The sequence below is a fragment of the Dendropsophus ebraccatus genome, chromosome 3 (genome assembly GCF_027789765.1).
Source record: "Dendropsophus ebraccatus isolate aDenEbr1 chromosome 3, aDenEbr1.pat, whole genome shotgun sequence".
In the NCBI taxonomy this organism is placed as follows: domain Eukaryota; kingdom Metazoa; phylum Chordata; class Amphibia; order Anura; family Hylidae; genus Dendropsophus; species Dendropsophus ebraccatus.
Genome location: NC_091456.1, coordinates 50,820,526 through 50,836,871, shown reverse-complemented (window position 1 = coordinate 50,836,871; position 16,346 = coordinate 50,820,526). Strand labels below are relative to the sequence as shown.

Sequence of the window (16,346 nt, the reverse complement as noted above, 5' to 3'; positions counted from 1 at the left end):
GCCACACTTTCACTAGTAGCTTCAGCAGGTCGGGGTAGTCTTTAAAAAGCACTGCAGCACCAAATAAAAACATAGGCCAGGCATGGAACGTGTTGGAGTTCTCCAAACTCCAGAGCTGCCACCAAGTTACGGCCACTATCACACATGACCATGCCTGGTCCCAGCTTCAGCGGCGACAGCCACATTTCTGCCTGCTGCAAGATGGCATCCTTTACCACTGGGGCGCTGTGCTTCTTTTCACCCAGGCTGATAAGCTTGAGCACGGCCTGCTGACGTCTCCCCACGCCATTGCTACAGCGTTTCCAGCTCACCGCTGAGGATGATTTTATGGGGGAGGAGAAGAGGGAGGGGTTGTCAGAGCCCGTGCTGGCAATCTTAGTTAGGGGGGAGGAGGGAGGCTGTCCCTGCTTGAGACCTGGTACCCGCCTCCACAACATTCACCCAGTGTGCAGTCAGTGAGATATAGCGTCCCTGGCCGCCAGCACTTGTCCACGCATCAGTAGTCAAATGGACCTTTGCGCTAACCGCATAACTCAAGGCCCGCCCAATGTTCTGGGACACGAACTGGTGCAAGGCGGGGATGGCACATCTGGAAAAGTAGTGGAAGCTAGGGACGGAATACCGAGGTGCGGCAGCTGCCATCAGGTCATGGAAGGCTTGCATCTCCACAAGCCTACACGGCAACATCTCCATGGCTAGCAAGAAGCCAAGAGGCGCATGATGGTGCAGACGAAGGAGCAGACGCAGGCAATGAAGAAGCTGAAGAAGGTCCCAAAGTGGCCAAAGCACAGGCAGATGGCGAGGTGTCCTGGCTCGTGGTCTGGACTGTAGCGCTAGCAGAGAGAACAGGGGAAGATTCAGCAGTGGCAATGCCGGGTGCAGGTTCTCCTGCGTTTGCTCTGCGATTGCTCTTTCCCACTGAGCCCAGTGTTTTGCTTCGAGGTGTCGCTGCATAGCCGAGATGGTCAAATTACTTTTCTCCGAGCCGCTATTCAGTTTGGAGTGACATAGCGTGCACACCGCGCTCAGCTTGTCCTCCACACATTAAAAAACCTCCACACCAAAGAACTGCGTGACCTAAAGGGGGGGAGCTTGGCGTGACTGGCTGCTTCGGGGAAAAGCTTCGGCCCTGGTGACTCTTGCCTGCCTTTGATGACTTGTCTGTCCTCTACCTCTGGCATCCCTCTGCCTCTTTGCGCCTTTTTTGGTGCTGCGCGGGACTCCACACCTCCACTACTTTCCCCACTGGACATCACCCCTTGCCAGGTCGGGTCGTTCACTTCATCGTCCAGCCCCTCCTCTTCTATCTCCTCACGCTGCTGCTCCTCCTGCACACTGGACATGTCAACCATTTGGCTTAACGGCAATTGGGTCTCCTCATCGACAGTCCTCACGACTTCAGGTTGCCGGTCCACAACAGCAAAATCAACTGGACATGGTGAATGCTCCAGCTTTTCTGCATCGCTACAGATATAATCCTCAGGTAGCTACTGGGATTCATCAAGTATTTGAACACTGTCCAATTTGGGAAAAGGACCCGAAAAGAGCTCCTCGGAGTGGGCAAGGGTGGGATGACTATGATGGACTAATTGTGCAGGTTTGGAGACATGAGTGTCAGGCTCTTGGCTAGCCTCGAGACTGGAGTGAGTGGATAAATGACTGGAAGCACTCTCCGACATCCACGTAACACTTGGTAACGCTGATCGGGCCTCGACAGTTGTGTACCCTGACCCCTGCACAACTGTCCTATAAAGCCAGGGATGGTGGATGCGTGCGATACTGGACGTCCCTCTAAAGCACGCACTGTATCCCCATCACTTGACAGCGGCTTGAAACCCACACTATCACACACTAACAGTATACAGCCATATACCGGATATAGAATTGTTTTTACAACTATAGAATTAAAGGGCTGGTCAACGCCTTCCTAGGACGCAGACTGCGCAAATCAGTAGTAGCAAGATAAGAGGTATTATCCCACACTAACAGTATACAGCCGTATACTGGATATAGTATTGATTTTTTTAAATAATAGAATGAAATAGCTGGTCAAGTCTTTCACTGGACGCAGACTACGCAGACTGCGCAAACCAGTAGTAGCAAGATAACAGCTATTATGCCACACACAGAGTATACAGCCGTATACTGCATATAGTATTGATTTTTAAAATAATAGAATGAAATAGCTGGTCAAGTCTTTCACAGGACGCAGACTGCGCAAACCAGTAGTAGCAAGATACACTATCAGTGGGTGTCTGAACACACTGCCTGTCTCACAACAGCTTCTAAGTCTCTGGTTTTTATAGTTTTAACCCTAACAACGAATCTCAAATGACTGAAGATTCAGTAAGTCACATGGTTTAGCCAGCCAATCACAGTTAAAAAAAAAAACTCTAAGTCCTGCCTATTCCTAGTGCCTGTCCCTACCCCCTGTATGTTTATTGGCTGGAAAAAAGTGGCAGGAGATGTGGGAGGGCGAATCAGATTTTTACTGTGTTTTTGCTTGAATATTCAACTACAATCAAATAGCGTGCTATTCGATCTAATACTATTTGCTCATCACTTATCAGGAACCTACGTGTTAAAATCTGGTGCTATCCAGGCTTTATTCATTTTGATGAATATCAGCCTCTCCACACTTGGGCAAGATAGCCTTGTCCTTCTGGGTGTTGCAATGGCCCCTGCCACGCTAGACACCCTCTCGGATGCTACGCTGCTTCCTGAACATGACACCATGGACAGAGCAAACTCAGTCCAGTGAAGGAAGATAGGAACCTTTGGACTATCAGGTTGATGATGTGAGCCCTCCCCACTGCAGTGCCAACACAATGTTTCACTTGTCAGTGACTACAGTTCCAATCTGAAGTTGGTGAGGGGTCAGCCAGTTAGCAATTTCCTCCCTAATGCAGCCAAGCAGTTCTTGTCCAGTGTGGCTGTCTTCTCCCATATTGCGCAAATGCAGGACAGCCTGGCAGCGTTGGTAAGACACAGGGATAAGGTGTACTCCTGACTGGTGAGAATCCTGATAACCACTTAAGGCACCGTAAAGGCAAGAGTGGTGTGACCTGGACCAGTTCTTGATTCTGTTGCTGCAACTCCCCTGGAAGTATGTTGATCAAGTGAGTAGTGATGGACATATATTGCCCTTGAGCATAGTTGGAGCTCCACAAGTCAGCGCTGAGGTGTACCTGGTTGGAGACAGAAAATCCCAAGCATTTGGCCACTTTCTTCTGCTTAGAAAAATAATGCCCACTTGGTACTTTCCACTTTGGATGGGCACAAGCCATCAGTACCCTGAACGATTTTGAATCCACTGTCTATCCACTGCTGTCTTTGACCCATGGACACAGCACATGGCCCAATGGTAGAGAGAAAAGTAGACGGTACTGAACGTGAGTCTCTGCCTCAAACAGAGGTAGAGGACCCCTGGCTTGTGCTGATAGTGTTATGCAATAGTAGATTCTGCCATTGGTGGTTGCTGAAAAGCAGTGGCATTAAGGTCCTGATTCTGATAGGCAGTGAAGTGGTGGAGTTCCAGGTAATTTCTCATCGCAGTGGTACAAAGGTTTTCACTTGACCCACGGCTCATGTTCTGTTTACAGAAAAATCTTACCAGTTGATTGTCATTGATGCCAATATCAGAAAAAAACCTGCCAAACTTCGGAATGCTATTGTAGACTTGGCCGCTGCCTGGGAGTACCCGTCACCTGGCTAGGTCTTCCCGATAGTCGGCTGACTGGCTGAGGATGTACACCTACTCCATTTGCCTTATGGAGGTCCACCTCTTTATTGACACTGGCTTGCTGGCACAACCACACCTTCTCCTCTGATGATGAGTCTACCTGTGGACCCGGCACCACTCACGGTCTTTGACATCATCATCTTCATAATCGGGGAGGAATGTTTCCTCACCAATGCTGTAATCCTTCGGTATCAGGCAGTGTGATCCAGAAGGTACCTCTCCTGACTGCCTTAAGGGCTTTCAATGGCTGGAATCTTAACACGGCCTTCCAAACGCTTTCTGGACTTTCCTCTTCGTCTAAAAAAAGGCGATTGAGACTCCAAAAAGGTAGTGCTAGGCTTAACAGAAGTTGGCAGGCCGATGGTGGTTCAAAGGTGTTTTGCATAGTCAAGAAAGGAGAAGGGGCTGGGCAGAGAGACTGCCGTTGCTATGGCCCTGGGACCCCCCGCCGGAAGGCATTTTCCCCAACGAGTTGTGATGGTACAAGGGCTTGTTACGGCTAATGGACTGGTGTCACGCCCAATTCACTGACTTACTGAGCTGCCAGTCCATCTGCTGGGTTTGATGTGTCAACGCTGGAGATCCCAGAGTGTCATCACAACTCAGGGGTGGGGTGGGGAATGCCCTCCGGCAGGGGTCCCAAGGGTGGTCCCGCCACTCACCAGGAGAGGTAAGTTCCTTCTTGTAACCAATTTCCCCCTGCTAGCTGATGCATTTTATAAATCGCCAGACTTCTCCTTTAAGCTGATGGTCATTACTCATTGGCAAAGTGCTCAGAGTATATGTATACACATTATGTGCATAAGTATAATGTAAGTTTGTGTGCACATGTGTATACATGTAAACTGACTAGAACTGTGAACAGATTTTGTACAAATAGGCTAGTTTTGCCTATTTAGCATGTCCTTTTTCTTTGGTGGTTTAAGCAATTTTTTGGCATTATTTAGAATCTTCAAGTATATGTAGGATGTGTGATTTTTATTGAGGGATGAAGATAAAACTTTTAGCATATATAATACAACATGAATTTAATTTGTAAACAGGACCAGTATAAATGATATACAAATGATATTCAATTCTGGGTACAAAGAATGAATTAGTTTATTTAACGGAATGATATATTTACAAACATCCGAGGGATTGTAGAAAAACACTTAAGTGTAGCAGGGTTTATATACAACACATAGCATATTAAACTGTGAAAGTTGCTTAGTTTTTTAAAATCTTTTTTTTACACAATAAAAAATATCTTCTGCCAAACATCAACCTCTCAGTAGCTCAGTTTAGTTTAAAAAAATAGGATTACAAATATACTATTTACTAAAAATAATGTTTACACAGCGGGCTCAACATTCTGAAGTGATGAGTCAACATAAAAAGGCACAGACACTAACCAGGGTCTCAGTGATACAGAAGGGGTACAGGAAAGGGACTATTCCATGGTCAATTCCTATCAGTTACACAGTCCTATCTATGTGGACTGATCACATAAGACTAAGGTTACTGTTGCTTTTTTGTGTATGTGTTTTTGCATAAAAATTCATAAAGTACGTATCCAATTAATTAAATCATTGTCAAAGTTATCATTTGGCACCTCCAAACTGTGCTGCGCTATAAAACAGTGTCCATAGAATTCTATGAGGCCTTACTGATGCTCCATATGCCTCTAAATTTCTAATTTTTTATCTGAATCCAAGAATACAACCTGTGACTTACTCCATCAGATTGCCTGATACATGGAGAGCAATCGTATGTATGCACCGTACAGGGCTCCATATGGCGGTGTACTCCTTGTGCCTGTGGACGGTTTTGCATGAGGCCAAATGTAAATTGATCTGGGTGGAAAGCTAAATTTATTTATTTTTTTTAAATGCAAATATAAACCTAACCTAAGATGGACAGCTTTTACATAACCTTTTTTAGCTCCTCTTTGTCACATCCCTGAGTATTTATTTTGGGAATCTAATTACAGAATATAACCTATGATAAATGTGAAATTTTATAACGTGTACTTTTTATTGGTACTGTGTGGGTGAGTAAATAACTTTACCTTCTGCTGCTGAGTTTATGCTACTAACACAAATTTTTCTTGATGAAAATGTTCAGCTGTCCTAAAAAATTAAATTAAAAAAAAAACAAAACGTGGAAACATTTTGACACAATGTCAACTACATTCTAGCAGCATAAGGAACGATCATCATACACATATCTGAAAAGAAAATGGAGATAAGAGGCCACCACACCGATCTACATTAAAACAATGTAAAGGTCATTTTACATAGTTCAATATGGGGCTGTGTTCAATAAGAATACAAGCGAGCAGCTATCAGTGGGACTGCCACTTCTATTCAGTGCCTGCACGTTTTAACAGTGTGGCTGGGTCACATGAATGAGCACTGTATCATTTGTCCATTTGGATATCTTGCTATTGGCCGCACATCCCGTTTACACATGGAGACGTGTGGCTCCTCGGCTGATCACTGACTTTTACATGGGCTAAGGGTCCAGTTACACAGAAAGATTATTTGACAGATTATCCGCCAACGATTTGAAGCCAAAGCCAGGAATGGTTTTGAAAAGAGGAGAAATCTCAGGCTTTATGACCTGAAGAATTTTTTTCATCCATTAGGGTATATGCACACTGAGTAATTCTCGCAGAAAACTCTGTGTGGAATCCGCCGCTCACCCCCGCACGCTCCCGCTTCCCTCTCTGCCGGCTCCATAGACTCCATTCTACGGTCGGGCAGATTCCACTGTCCGCCTAAAGAAGTGACATGTCATTTCTTTGGGCGGATGATGCAATCCGGCCAAGCATATAAGGGAGCCTATGTGACAGGTGGAACTTCAAGTGGGAGCGCGGGAAAGTGAGTGTCGGATTCCACACTGTTTTCCGCGAGAATTACTCCGTGTGCATATACCCTAAGAGGAGACAGCTACTGCTCTATGGGAGATGTTTTGCCTTCCTCAGGATCAACACTGTAGGACATGGGTCTCCAAACTGCGGCCCTCCAGCTATTGCAAAACTACATTTCCCATCAAATACACAGACAAATACAAAGCTTTAGCTGTCCAGGCATGACGGGAGTTTCACAACAGCTGGAGGGCCACAGCTTGGAGACCCATGCTGTAGGACAACAAATTGGACTTAAGTATTGTCAACATTGCTATAATATTGTGAGCATTCACTTTGTATATATTAAAGGGGTATTCAGGAGATTTAAAATGATCTCTGTCATAAAGTTATATAACTTTTTAATATACCTTTAAGTAAAACAAAACATTTTCTTTAATATTTTGCATTGACAGCAGTAAGGGCTGCAGAAGCACTGTCCCAGCAGTTATGTATCACTAGGGCTGCTCCATGCAGCATTAGTGATACTAAGCCCCCCTGGAATGTCTATACTAATGCATATATTGGATTTATGGAAGCAACCTGTGTTACTTGCGCTGCAACAATGGCACCCTGTATCAAGAGTGGGCAGGAACCTGACACAGGCAGCTTTCCCAAGGGCAATTTGTATTCTTCTGCCAACATAAAGAAGACAAACATATGTTTATACACAGTATTCAGTCTTTGGGAATTTTTTCATCCAAAATCAGGAAATACTAAGTGTGAACTCAAGTCAATGGAAGACTCAGTATTGGTAGCATGCATGCAGTAGTGTTGCTGTGTTGCTTGTGCAGCCCTGCAGTTCCCAACGCAGCCACTGGTAGCAGAAAAAGGGCCATGTTGCCCCTTTCTGCTGCAGTTTTTTTTTACATTTTCAAGTGGTATAACTTTATGAAATAAAAAAAACTAATGAATGCAATTCGCCAGAATATCCCTTTAAAGCAATACTTCGTTTTTTCCCCTCTTGTTGCCAATAACACTTATGTCTCTTTTTCCATCCAATGGAGACCACATTTACGATCAGAATGTGGCCGAGACTATGCCCCTATTTCTTCACCAATTATCAGCAACACTGCCTGGCTATTGGAAAATAAATGGTGTAAGGTTTAGTAAGGCTGGATATCCTCTTTAGAGAGACCCCATCATCACTTCTCTCTGCCATGATGACAGATCTTTCCATATACTCAAACAGGGAGTAAACAATCAATGCCTGAGGAATGAGAAGCCACAGGAGTCCGCCCTGATGACCGATGATGGTTCAGGCTGAAATCACACATCAGTTTTTTCAAAAACTGACACTGTGGCAAAACCAAAAGTGGATCCAACAGGAAAGAGAAGTACAAGTCCTCACTTTATATTGTCCATCCCATCTAAATCTCTACTGGTTTTGGCACAAAAACTGCAGTGGCAGTTTAAAAAAAACAACAGAAAACTGCCCTACGTGATCAATCTTTTAAGCAGCATAAATGTGGTGACAGGTTTTCTTTAATACTGGTGGGGTCTGATCAGTAGGACCAGTACCAATGCCCCTTTTCCATCCTTAGGGCTTAGTTGGAAATTAGCCTCTATGTTAAGAATGTTGGGTAAAACGGAAAAAAAAATCCCACGGATTAGACAGTAATGTAAAGGATGCATCACTGATGCTCATGGCCTGAAAAAAAAACCTTCTAAGGGCTTGTGCTCACGTGGTTAAAGGCTTTTACTTCATAGAGCACACTTTCTTTGGCCCATACATCTACACAGCACTAGTAACATTGTTTGTGATTATAAGCACGTTATTTGGTCATGGTTACACATGCAGCTCATACAGCCCTAGTTAATCTAGTGATATAAACTCTAAAGAAAAGTAGCAGCAGCAGCGATCTCATCTATATTTGTCGACATTACAATGCAAACTATCTCGGCTGATTGGAGTTATAACATGCCTTACAATCCTAATGTTCAAAGCAGATACTGAAAATGTACATTATCTCACTCACAAAGGAAAATCACATTTCCGCGACTACGACTAAATCATAGAGTTCTGTTAAATCTGCCAGCATTTCATCTGCCCTGAGGCAAACCCCCCGAAACCAGGTTTGCTTATATTAACTAATCTATAGTGGCTGAGCTTGCAATTCACTCGTATAACAAACCACAAAAAATGTTAATCCAGGAAGGTTACAAAGAAAAGAAAAAAAAAGTATACTTAATTATGTAACACAAAGAAGACCGCACTTACAAAGTGAAGACACTTTTCAATCACACCAGTGCAACGTTTGATGGCTACACTTTGAGCCGAAACGTTGCACTGATATGATTAAAAAGTGTCTTCACTTTGGACTGTGCGGTCTCCTTCATGTTACTTGGAATTTCATATGAACCTGGGTCCGGTTTGGTGAGATGTGCGCCCATACTTGGTTGTCTTGTGCTGCTGAGACTTTTTTGGATATACTTAATTATGTGATTTGTTTGTCTGGTTGTTACATATCCTTTCTGCAAGGACTAATTCTCCAATATTTTTGTAAATACATAACCTGACAGCAGGGTGTTACCATTACACCTGCCAAAGGGGCATGTCACTATGTACAGAGTCTAATGCTGCGTTTACACGGAATGATTATCGTTTGAATTTTCGCAATAACGATTGCATTTGAGCGATAATCCGTTCTGTGTAAACACAGCAAATGATTAAGCGACGAGCGAGAAATCGTTCATCTTTCAACATGTTCTCAAATTGCCGTTTGCTATAAAGTTATATAAATGCTATAAATCGTTAAACGATCGATTGGACGAATTATCACTTCGTGTAAACGCAGCATAACGCTGTTCAATCTCTGCTTACACCGTCATATTATGTATGGGTATACTCGACTGACACAGCAGATGATCCATTTATCCACAGATTTTCAGAAAAAATAACAGCTGAATGACAAAGCAAACTGGAAGAAAAGTTCACAGAGAATACAAGAATTCACTAAAACAGACATTTCATGCTGAAAGATGTAATACCAGATTAGTAAAGCATAGCTGCCTTTTCCATAGGGTGCCTGGTTTTACAGCTCAGCCCTATTCCCTTCAATGAAGCAGACCTGCACTACTGGCCACAACCGATGGGCGGGTGGTGCTGTTTTTGTAAGAACACAGCCATATTTTCTGAAACCTGCACAATAATTGATTTACCATGTTAGACATCTGAAATTTCGGTAAAGCCAGGCTGTTTTATAAGACTTACAAAGGAACCCTCTAGTAAACCAGTCAGAGGAGAATAGTTGCTAGAATTGGTGTACATACATAATATGCTTTATTTAAAGCAGAATTAATACACTGTTTACATGTTCACAGTGTAAAAATGTGGCCCCTAAATAGGTCAAAGCCATTAGTATGTCTATATTGTCCTGATGCTGTCCCTACAATATAGGTGCTAAAATGCAGCTATATTTCACCAACAGCCCATATAACTCCAGGGTGCTGAATTACATAAGGCTGTAAACACACATGCAGATTTTATAGCAGTTTATTGAGCCAGAATTGGATCTGGCAGGTACAAACTCTTCCATTATATTTTCCATTCCCTCTAAATCCACTTCTGATTTTGCCCTGAAAACTGCATCAAAACCTGCATGTGTAACTCCGGCCTGACCATGAGTTTTGAAAGCTATTTAGGACTGTAAGACTATGTTCACACATAATAAAGAAATATCAAAATACAATTATAATTGTAAGTGAAAATGAAATTGGAGAAGAAGCAGCTTGTAAATAATGAGCATGTTCATTATTTAGACAGTCGTGATCAATTACTGCCCTTATTGTATACTGTGTGCACTGCCAACCAATTTCCCATTGACTTAAATGGAGCACATTATTATATTGAAAACCCGACCGTATTTTTCTTTTATTTTTACGGTGTGTGAACATAGCCTAAATGTTAAAATGTTTAGACCTTTTGTCAATTTCCTTATGATTAGATATGGGACGGCACAATTATTGGATTCCATTAGGCATGATTCATTCTTAAAACTGGCTGAACATTCTGAATCACTGTCATCTTTCAGAAATCTTGCCATAGAAGTAAAAAAAATAATGTACAAAAAACAAACAACCTTCCATATTTTACATGATATCTAGCCAAAACAACTTTAAACTTCTTCATTTTGGACATTTCCCCCAATCTGCTTTACTTTAATGGAAAAGTAAAAAAAAAATAAAATAAAAATCATTAGTCAGGAAGAAAGAAAAAAAAAAAAAAAAAAACATACTTTAGTCCATTCTTAAAAGCACATTCTTTGAACAATAGCTCGGCATACCAAACTGTACGTGAACTATAAAGTTTCCAGTTAATTGAATTCCTGTAGGGAGACCTGGCCCAGCCATCTTGTGTCTTCCACAGCAATCGTGAGAAACCCTTTGGTATTGTGAGTTATAAAGTTTTCGGGTTAGACTTTAAGAATATATACATAAACTTACATGGAAAGTCTCCTTTTAAAACAAGGAAAATCATGATTGGTTGACTGACAAGACAATGGAACGTGCTGCATGGTTCCTTTCTGTTGTACAGCACACGGGTTGTTGTAGTGCTCTTATGAAATGATTGCCATCACAAGGTACATGCCACATCGGCATCATGGGCTGCATGCACAATACTGCCTCCGGGTACCAAACGTAATTTTAGAGTGTGTTCAGCCACCAATCCAGCTTCTTTCTCTTTGCTGGTGGGGAAGCAAAACAAAGACAGTGGAACAAGGTTTCCGTTTTTTTTTTTTTTTTTTTGGGAAGGTGGGATAAAGGCAGATCGGGGTAGCATTTTCTTTGAGAGGTCCATATTTCCTCCACTCTTCTTTATATTCTTCCAGAAAAGCAATCTTCTATTCTAGCAAGTGACAATCGATTTACCGCAACACTGTCCGAGTGCGTGGAACCGTGTGGCTGTTAAAAGAAACGAATATGAAAAAAGAAGTCAGAATAGTTGACTATTGAGGAAACCGACTGCAGTTATATACACACACAAAAAAGAATAAATAAATAAATAAAAATATATCAAAAAGCATCGGTGACTTCACATACACAAAAACAGATAGGCAAAACCACACACGCCAAACCAACATACTGGTGAAGCAAACAGAAAGCAGTATCTAAAGAAAGCTGCCAAGACACAGATTTGTTTGTTGCTGACGTCGAGGCGCGCTGTGTTAGTGGTAAAGCGACACAGACAGGTTGCTTTAATAAGACTGAAAGAGCTGGTCAAGCACATTTTGCAGGCAAAGAGCAGCAGAGGCCGGGAAGTACCATAATTTCATTAAGCGCATTTGGTGCAAAGCAATCCTTTTCTTCCGCTCAGGAATCACGCTGTGGGGAAAGTAGAAAGAATGGTAACAAGTAATGAAATAAGCAAGAAGCTCTATGTTAAGAGGAAGTAGAAGAGGAATGATTAAAGTTAAAAGCATGAGGCAAAGAAGCACAATCCTGATTGGTTGTTATTACCACCACCATGTAATCTGTGGCTGCCGCTAGGAGGCCGTCTATAAAGATCTAGCTATAACAAACACTATGCAAGTTAGAGAATATGGCACATTTCTATCTCTTATACTAGTAAATGATCTCCCAACTACAAATAAAGGGGTTATCCGGCTCATTGTTGCTTTCCATGTCTGCAGCACAATGTTAAAAATTTCAAAGAGCCTATGATTACCTTCTCCGCGCTCCTCTGGTGTTCTTTTGCAGTGTTTCTAGTGTCCCTCGCTAGTCGCAGCCGCTGCCACTACCAAGACAAACTCATCTTGGAAGTGACAGCCTGCTCAGCCAACCACTGACAGAGAAGGGACAGGTCTGCAGACAGCCATTGGCTGAGCGGGTTGTTGCTCCTGAGACAAGTCTGTCTCAGAAGTGGCAGCAGCTGTGACCAGCGGGGGACATCGGAGACTACGCAGAAGAATGCCAGATTGAGAATAGAGAGATACGCATTGGCTCACTTTATTTTTCATATGTCTGCAGCACAATATCAAAAAAATTTAAGTGCCGCCAAATCCCTTTAAAGGGGTTATCCAGCGCTACAAAAAAAAACACTTTCCCCCCTCTCGTGTCTCCAGATTGGGTGGGGTTTCAAACTCAGTTTCATTGAAGTAAATGGAGCTTAATTGAAAACCACACCTGAACTGGAGACAAGAGAGGGGGAAAAGTAGCCATGTGTTTGTAGCACTGGATAACCCCTTTAAGTCCTTGACTTTACTATTAAATATGTGCAAACTGTTCTTGTATATCATATCTAGGCAGAGATAGAATTTAATATAGAGGTTGTACTACTGAGATACTAATGACAATTCTTAGGATTTCTAGCAGATATGGGTTGTAAGACCTGGCATGGATTCAAAAATCACCAAATACATCAATACTTACACATCACTACCAAAATGTAATAAAGTTACGATGTAGATAGATATAGAAATGTCATCAGTTTCTCATACAAGCTCTTCATTGGCCTATAGGTTCATTATATTGCAGAGAGATGCTCTTCCTGCTTCTAGTAAGTGTGCCCAATGCGGGATTCACAGCAGTACTGCTTATTACTGCTATCATATGTCCTGTGTATGTAACATATACACTCATATACAGCTACAACACCTCTTTGTCTAGTAGAAAACCACTGCCCTAAAATCAGTATCCCACTTCCATGCTATGCTTGCCACAAAAAGGATAACATAGGGGACAGATATAGTTAACAGATTATCCATATCAGTATATACTGATTAATATAACCAGTGCTGTACATACACAAGTATGTAATAAGATGCCTGACTAAGGAAACTGCATGCCAGCTATATAAAGGGGATATTACTGAGACTATACATCACAGGGGCATACTCCATTTTCTATGACAAAACAGAACATATGTCACCACACTTAGCAGTGCGCTAACTTCATGGTTATATACATACATCCAGTACATGAACCAGGTCCTAGACAGGACTTACTGGTAACAAACGGAGTATACTGGGTAGGGAGGTACAAGCTTACCCTCTCAATGTGCTGCCTCCTGTAGAAGACCTGGTTGTCCTTTTTGTAATGCATGAACTCTCAGATAAATCTGACCTGGGATTCTGCACACTGGACTGCAGAATTACTCTGGAAAGAGTTCAAAATAGAATAGATTGATGTGGTCTGCATTAAATACACACATCTCAAACATTACATGTCATCCTGTCTAATGGAGGAGAGGTCGGGAAGGTTCATAAAGATTCACCAATCACAGATCTCACCTAGTAATGATGCTATTTTACCTCTATTACTATACATGTACATAAAAAAATTATTAGTCTAGCTCCTCACATAGAATAGTACGGATAGATGGACAGAGATATGGATAGATAGAATACAGAATTCTAGCTAGGTATGGACTTTTGCACCCTTTACTCAGAGTACATACAGATCTGGGTAGGTTGGAAGGTTAGGCTGAAAAGAGGCAAATGAGGTTTATTATTGATAGCCATAAGGTTATGTGCTTAGGAAAGGAAAATCCATGCCACCATTACATACTGAATGGAAGTAAACATAAGGTGAAACTCACATGGAAACGGACTAAAGGATATTAGTTGACAATAAATGTCTTCAACCAGCTGTTGATATGGCAAATAAGTACAAGTAGACCCATGTACAGGGGCATAGGTATACACAGGGACAGCCTCGGGGTAGATGGCGGGCCCCTCAGATCAGAATCAGCAAGACATGAGACCACAATGTATACAGGGAGAGCACTCATATATTGTGCTGGGGCCTCACCCCAAAAAACAAACTACTGAACAATACCAAATACCACCAGTGCACTTAATATCCCCCAGTGAATAGTAAAAAGAAAGTGCAATCATTAAACATAATTAAAATGTACAAGCATTTCTGAATATGTACAGTTTGAGGGGATATAGACTCACTAATCCCCATGCGCCTTCTTTGTTTTGATAACCTTAGATACAGCCACCTCAAGGAATCCACTAAGGGGGCCACACATACTAAGATCAAGGCAAGGGAGATTGTGGGAAAGGGTTATGGCCACAGTTCCGAGAGGAAATGGGGAGAGAACAGTATAGTCCTGTACGGTACTATTCCTTTGTGCACCTTCACATCATATATGTGGTATGCATCTGATTTTACCAACCTTGCTTGTCAGGAAGACCCCTTAGGTAGTTCTTAACCTGTCTATCCCTTTTCCTGGCCCTTCCTGTCAGTCCTCATGGCCTTTTTCAGATTCTCTTACCTCCACTCTCCCTTATCCTGAATGTCAATGAGCTTTCATCTTTTATGTCTATGCATCTTACTCTTTTATTCTAATCTGTTTCTATTTTCTGACTGTCCTTTTTTTTATTTTACTTTTTGTACACTGTTATGTTTTTAACAGCATTTAGTGACATGCTTTACAGCAAGACTCATGGACATAGATGGCAATAGACAGTTTGTCCCCTTGAGGTGAATGTGAAACATTACTGAGCGCACTCTGTGACCTGTGAAGAGGTCATTCCACAGGGAGCTGCTATTGTCTTTCCCATAGTGGAGCTGCTATTGTTTAGCCCCAGTAGTGAGAATGAAAACTGCAAGATTTCAGGATTATTTTATGATACAAATAGAAAAATTTTAAATAAGAAAAAAAACGTCACCAAAAATTCTTTAAAGGGGAACTATCAGCAGGTTAGACAAATCTTACCTGCAGATAGCCCCTTACAGCGCCCGGGACACTGAGGAGGAAGATACGTGTGTTACCTTCCTCCTCGGTGCTGGTCCCAAGCTGTTAGTCGGAGGAATCTTCGCTGCAGTGCACTGTTAGGAGCACTGCTGCGTCATCCTAGCATCCTGGCAGTGCTCCTAACAGTGCACCAGAGCGAAGATTACTCAGACTAACAGTACAGGACCAGCACAGCACCTTCCTCCTCAGTGTCCCAGGCACTATAAGACGCTATCAGCAGGTTAAATTTGTGTTCCCCTTTAAAAAATATGTTTAAAATAAAAACATCATGTAAACAATAAATAATTTTCTGATGACACATTTCCCTTAAAAAGGGTTTATCTGTCCCAACGGCATATTGTTAGGAAATGTCATCACTTTATTATAGGTGGGGATCTATTCCCCACTGACCCAGAGACACAGCTGTGGTGAAGCACTTCATGGAAAGGGCTGCGCTAGGGTTCTCTGTACAAGCCTGGTGCCCTGGGGCTGTGCAGGGGATGAACAGTGGTGAGGAAGACTTACACTCCGGCTGCAATCCCCTCATTCTAATGAATACCAGGGGGTCCCAGGCATTGGATCCTCACTAATTGTAAAGTGATGGCATATCACAGCAATAAAATGACATTGTGACATATTGCTGGATACTCCATCACAATATGATCAGTGGGGATTCGATGTCTGAGGCCCTGACATTGGAGAATGAAGGGGCAGCAGCATTGGTCAGCACTGCATCCTCTTCACAACTTTCACTTGGCCTGGACAGGCACTGTTGGGCAGGGGAAAAAAAAAAGCAAAAATGATCACAAGGCTACACTAGTACTACAGCCCCCAGTCTTGGTATCAGTGGGGTTAATGCAACACACTAAAACATAGTTACATTGTGGCACGTGTATCAATTACTGTACAGCAATGTAGCTGGAGGAAGAAGCTGGACCAATAGCATTGGAGATTTTTCAAAATGTACTTTGCAGTTCATGCATAAAAGACATAAAATAAAAAGGAATAAAAAGCAGATATATTTTTTA

At 42.4% G+C, this 16,346-nt stretch overlaps 1 protein-coding gene across 12 annotated transcripts in view; it reads right to left on the bottom strand.

The window, feature by feature from the left end:
• Nucleotides 1–4,818: 4,818 nt before the first annotated feature.
• Nucleotides 4,819–16,346, bottom strand: part of CDC14B (cell division cycle 14B) — a 66,018-nt gene continuing 54,490 nt past the window's right edge. For 4 of the 12 annotated variants that reach the window (XM_069961731.1, XM_069961722.1, XM_069961732.1 and 1 more), the window contains exons 13-15: nt 13,623–13,730; nt 11,898–11,957; nt 4,819–11,537 (exon numbers count right to left, since the gene is read on the bottom strand). In XM_069961731.1, the coding sequence (XP_069817832.1) occupies nt 11,501–11,537; nt 11,898–11,957; nt 13,623–13,730 (205 nt within the window). In that variant the 3' untranslated portion in view covers nt 4,819–11,500. Of the gene's footprint in view, nt 11,538–11,897; nt 11,958–13,622; nt 13,731–16,346 lie in introns of those variants that run through there. The other 8 variants (XR_011362124.1, XM_069961723.1, XM_069961728.1 and 5 more) reach the window with 4 other exon arrangements.